This window comes from Lygodium microphyllum, chromosome 11, assembly GCF_053477565.2.
Source record: "Lygodium microphyllum isolate KBCC chromosome 11, Lygodium_microphyllum_v1.1.10, whole genome shotgun sequence".
NCBI classification, from domain to species: domain Eukaryota; kingdom Viridiplantae; phylum Streptophyta; class Polypodiopsida; order Schizaeales; family Lygodiaceae; genus Lygodium; species Lygodium microphyllum.
In genome coordinates this window covers 45174231-45179534 of record NC_141145.1, presented here as the reverse complement: position 1 = coordinate 45179534, position 5304 = coordinate 45174231, and the positions used below count along the sequence as shown (strand labels likewise).

General features: G+C 38.8%; 1 protein-coding gene across 1 annotated transcript; it reads left to right on the top strand.

The window, feature by feature from the left end:
* Positions 1 to 1781: 1781 nt before the first annotated feature.
* Positions 1782 to 3495, top strand: LOC148028773 (17.3 kDa class II heat shock protein-like). The gene is made up of 2 exons (XM_087687556.1): positions 1782 to 2136; positions 3129 to 3495. Exons 1-2 carry the CDS (start codon positions 1918 to 1920, stop codon positions 3366 to 3368), a joined length of 459 nt encoding a protein of 152 aa, XP_087543682.1. The 5' UTR covers positions 1782 to 1917; the 3' UTR covers positions 3369 to 3495.
* The last annotated feature ends 1809 nt before the right edge of the window (positions 3496 to 5304 follow it).

The window sequence follows — 5304 nt, the reverse complement described above, 5'->3', positions numbered from 1 at the left end:
GGACAACTTTTTAAGATGTATGGGATTGAAGAAGTGAATGCTTTGATTGACTTTTATGCATCTCCTAAAACAATTGATAGTCATATATACTAAGGTGTGATTGATGATATGAGCTTGAGGAGGGAATTTCAGATTTTCAAAGTTCAAGGTTCCTTGGATTGGAAAAACCTAGCTTTAAAAGATACTTGGTAGCTTCAATCTAGTGCTATGAGAGAAGTATCAAAACTTATTAAAGCTTAGTCAAATTGCATTACTGCAGTGTTCAAGCACTGCCATTTGTGAAAGAGGCTTTTCCATTCAAAACCTAATCAAGACATGCAATAGAAATCAACTAGATACAACACATATGGAAACTTTAATGGTGATTTCTATTGAGGGCGGCACTCTACCAGAAATGGACTTTACTAGAGCAATTGAAGCATGGAAAAATTGCAAAACATCAAGGCATATCTATGGCGCTCCTTAACCTTAATTTGTAAGGTTCTTAATGCTCTATATTTTGTTATATTTACATTCATGTTATTTTTAAGTTTACTTATGTAACTATTACTTATATTTGAGCTTTCAAATTATGTATTTTGCAGGTGTGGACTTGCTCATCAATTGGCTTCTTCATCTCCTTAAGTAGTTGAGTCTTACCATTCTCTTTATATATGTTTGAGATATATTAAAAAGTTGTTTTGAAGCTCACATAACCTCTCTTTTTAAAGTGAAGGTGATGCTTTTTTGCTTGAAGATGACTCCTAACATGGAAATTTGGGACATTTGCGTATCTTACTTTGTATAAGAAAATTTACATGTAGAGTCCAGACTATGTGACTCATCCAATATTAAAAGACAATAGTTAAACTTCTAGCATGCACTTGATATAGCTTCAAGGTAGTAGCTTCTTTTTATAATACGAATAGAGCTACCTTGTGTAATTCCTTCACACTCTCTCTATTATCTTGGATCCTTGTTTGTCATTGAGAATAACAACTATAATACAAAAACACCTCATTTTGTGATAAGCTCTATCTTGCAAATTAAATTTTTTAGAATGCAAGATTATTTGGTACAAGGGTATTGACACTTAGATAATGAACTTGAATGTAAAATACCTTAAACGTTTAAGTAATAAATTTTTGAATTATAAATATTGAGAAAAAACTACATTTTCACATGTCTAAAGGTTGTTGTATTGCCTATGAAAAATGTTTTTTGTGAACACTGTGAATCACTTGGACAGGGAAAGAAAAGGAGCTTGGTGTGGCACATAAAGTATCTCTAAATATCGTGATACTTCATACACTCAAGAAAGTTAATATGATGTGACTACTGATACAACACAATATTCTCTCTCATAGAAAGAGATAAGCTTCTCGATTCTCCTTTCTTAATATTCGACTCATTCTCTCACATTTGTGGGGTTGGAGAGTCGACGTGTTTTGAAGGAAGTAGCGAAATCATAACTGAAAGAAGTAGCAAAATCATAAGCTAGTGGTACAAGATTCCGCCTTTGAGTCTGATTAGGCATTCCGCTCAAAAAACAAAAACAAAGGGTTGACGTGTTCTGTGCAGCTAGAAAGTAGTTAAGTCGATTGGTAAAGTTTGTTTACTTGCATGAGGAAGAGGACTCTAGTAGGAATTGTAACTTGACATTGAAACTAGTTCAGAGGCTCGGACTCTCGTGACTCGCGAGTCATTTTTGTCGAACTTTCCAGAATGTGCTAGAAGCTGGCCGTTCCCGTTCCAGAATGCTCTCGAATTTATGTTTCTCTGTATATATATAATATACATTCCTCACCTCCATCAGATTCATTGAACTCTCTGTCTTTGCTATCTAACTCCAGTCTTCGATCCAACTTGTCTCGTGAGTCGTCACGCGTTCGTTCTGGTGTCTGCCTCGATAGCCATTTACTCGCCTCTGCCATTGTCATGGATTTCCTTCTCGGCCGCGACCCCCTGCTTGGCGCAGTACAGCTTCTGCATCAGCTCGGTGGTGCTGATGGCGATCAGCAGCCGGACCTCTCTCCCGCGAGAGCCTACCTCCGCGACCGCAACGCCATGGCGAGCACTGCGGTGGACGTGAAGGAGTATCCTCAGAGCTTTGTCTTCGTAGCTGACATGCCTGGCCTGAAATCCTCCGACATCAAGGTAAAGGTCGCGTCTCGTTTTTAATAAAGATTCATTCGTTCTCTCGTACTCGCAGCGTGTCGTACGTATAGAAGAGTATCTACATGGTCGGATCTTGGCTTGCTCAGAGAAGAAATCAGATGTTTGAGAGAAGAAATCAGATGTTTGAAAGAATGCTGGCCTCATGCAGTCGACAGATGCTGTGTATCTTTAAAATGTATTTAACTGTCTGGAGATCTTCTGTGCAGAATGAAGGCTATGTGCCTCATCATTTTTTCAAGCTGATGACCTTACCGTGCTTCTGAGACGCGGAATGCCCCAGAGATAAGGAATGATCTTGTCTAAGGTCTCGAAGGTCCATACTAGATATCCGTAAGGAAGAACTTGGGCCTGAATCCCTTTTGAACGCTCTGGAACTTTTCTGTCTTTATGTCAACGATTCAGAGACCTCCTCTAGTTAGTATACCGGTTCACCGTACGGACTCACCTCTGCTTGTCTGACATTCCTACCGTCATTTTGAACTATTAATTCTCCGTAGTGATTGGCCTCTGCTCGTCTGACATCGCTACAGTCGTTTTGGCTAATAGCTCACTATCTGTGAAAGAATAGTTGGATTACACTGTACACTCTTGAGAGTTTTAGGGCAAGGATTGATTCCGGTCATGCAAAGCTAGTACCATGTGTTCCTCTACCCGAAATGAAATGGAAGAAGATGATTGATTTATTAATTTCTAGACAATGATAAAGCCGCAATCGTCTATTCAAAAGTCTTCTATAGCCGTTGGCTTTGAGAATCTATTGCGAAAGCTAAGCAATTTATTACATGAACTTAGCACTGCGTTATCTAGCATAGTTCGTTGGACAGCTTCCCTTCTCAGTAAATGTGATGCTATTTCAACATGCAAGGATGATTCCATTACTGCGTTTTAGGTGTTTTTAAAGTGTAAAATTGGTTGCACTGCTGCCTTATAGGGTGTTTTTTAAGTGCAGAATTGTTCCCATATACGTGCAGGTAACAGTTGAGGAGGGCAATGTTCTTGTTCTGTCTGGAGAGCGGAAGAAAGAGGACGAGCCCGAAGTGAAGTACCTGTCCATGGAGCGCAGGGCTTTGAAATTCATGAGAAAGTTCAATCTTCCATCAAATGCAGATACGGAACATATTAAAGCCGCATGCCATGATGGTGTACTTACTGTGACGGTTCCCAAGATCCCACCTCCTACTCCCAAGATCATTAACGTTAGCATCAACTGAGCTAACCTTCAAACATTAAAGTGGTTCCGCGCAGCCCGCTATGAAAATGTATCCCGGGACCCGGAAGCTCCCATCCTGAAGAGAGGACCTTTGCACAAAGTTTTATCTACGTCTTTTCTTTCCCCGATGTTTGGAAACACAGGTTTTTACAGTTACTCTTAATGATTTTGAGATCGTACACAGTTTCGAGGTAATTCTGTTGCGATTATTCAAAATCCGGAGCTAATTGCATCAAGCTAATCGCGATTGTGTACTCTTCCATTACGGTCATGATTGACTTAGTTTCACTAACGGGGTAATGTTTAGATTATTGCTCAATGGTGGAACTTTGCACTCGTAGCAAAGTGGACGATCAGTTCAACAAAAATGTATCAAAATGATTCATTGCAGGCAAATTGACACATGCGGCATGGTATGGCAACTAACCAAGTTGAAGCATATTGCGGACCAACTTGTGAAAACGACTAGGTTGCCCCATCTCTGGTTAAATATCGAGTTGAACACATCTTTTCCTCCATGGTAACAGGGGGACGATAATTCAATTGAAGATTCAGTCCCAGGTAACCTAAGCGGAGATGGGGCAACACCACATTCAGTTTAAAAAAATGGAGGAACGCCCAAAAACGAAGGTGTAATAAGCAAGTATAATAATAATCAAGATCTTTCTTTTCTTTCCTACGCAGTATATACAGTACATATCTAATAATACAGAATTTAACTAATGTAAGGCAATTTTATGGGCAAGCGGCGTGCATATAGATACCCAACAACACTGTTAAAGAGCAATTGCGCGTAACTATTGCATTGAAGTCCAACAAAGTTTTAACTTAATGAAAATTCAAACTGCATGCTTCGACACTTAGTCGCGTATGATAACTGCCATGTAAAGTGCCGAACGACTTGACTTGGGGCATGTGCAAATAAACACTTCGAAAAACAATATAAATGACATCACTAATCTTGTGTATTTTTAACACGTACGTACGCATACATATTATTAGGATTTGAAATAACCCAAACATTGAATAAAATAGTGAATGGTTTATAGTAACATAAAACATTTACATGTACTACAAAAAGTAGCTATATTGGTATGTCCTAGATAACCATTCCCATAATGTTCTTAGATAGGATTGTTGCAAATATTTGCAAAATGATAGAACGAACTAAATCATTTTGAGAAAGTAAGTTCACTAATCTTGCTGAAATCCACGAGAATACTCCCACGGTGGCTACCCACTAAACCATCTTTCCCATAATGAGTACCCAATGATAAACCAATAGAAATCTTTCACAGAGATTTTCTAAAAAACCTAGAAGTATCCAAATCTTTCCCCCTTCTAGAAAAGAAGGCATCCCTTTTTTTGGGTTGCCCATTGCCTAATAACTTGAAGATGGTAAGTAGAGGCAGTGACTTCTACCATTACATTGAGGTGATAAATTGGTGCACACACCACCCATCCTTGGTCTTGTACATGTTAAATTGGTGCACACACCACCCATCCTTGGTCTTGTACATGTTTTTCAATCTATCCAATCTAGACCCTCTCCATGCTTAATCATTTAATCATTATGGTAGTTACACTAGGTGTAGCCATATAAACATGAACTTGCCAAACCCAAAGAAATAGCCAACATGTGATGTTGTACCATGATTTTATCCTACCTAGTTATTTATCGTATATTGTGGAGTCTTGTTCGTGAGATTTGTCTTGTACATCAGTCATTATGTTCCAATCTTCAAATAGGATGAAATTTCCAAAAAAGAGTAAATTTTACACCCTCAAGGTTTGAGTTATTTGGGACATATGCAAAAATGATAGAAAATCTCCTTCACCTTATCTTGCATGACAATTATTTCGCCTTCCTCACAGCCTTCCTCACATGTCATCTCGTCCCCTAAGCTTGGCTCCTCTAAAAAGTTGGAATTTAGGTA

Excerpts from the sequence above, each read along its gene's own strand:
- LOC148028773 (XM_087687556.1), top strand. The coding sequence starts at position 1,918 with ATGGATTTCCTTCTCGGCCGCGACCCCCTGCTTGGCGCAGTACAGCTT. Across the intron at positions 2,137-3,128 it reads TGAAATCCTCCGACATCAAG|GTAACAGTTGAGGAGGGCAA; the intron begins GTAAAGGTCGCG and ends ATATACGTGCAG.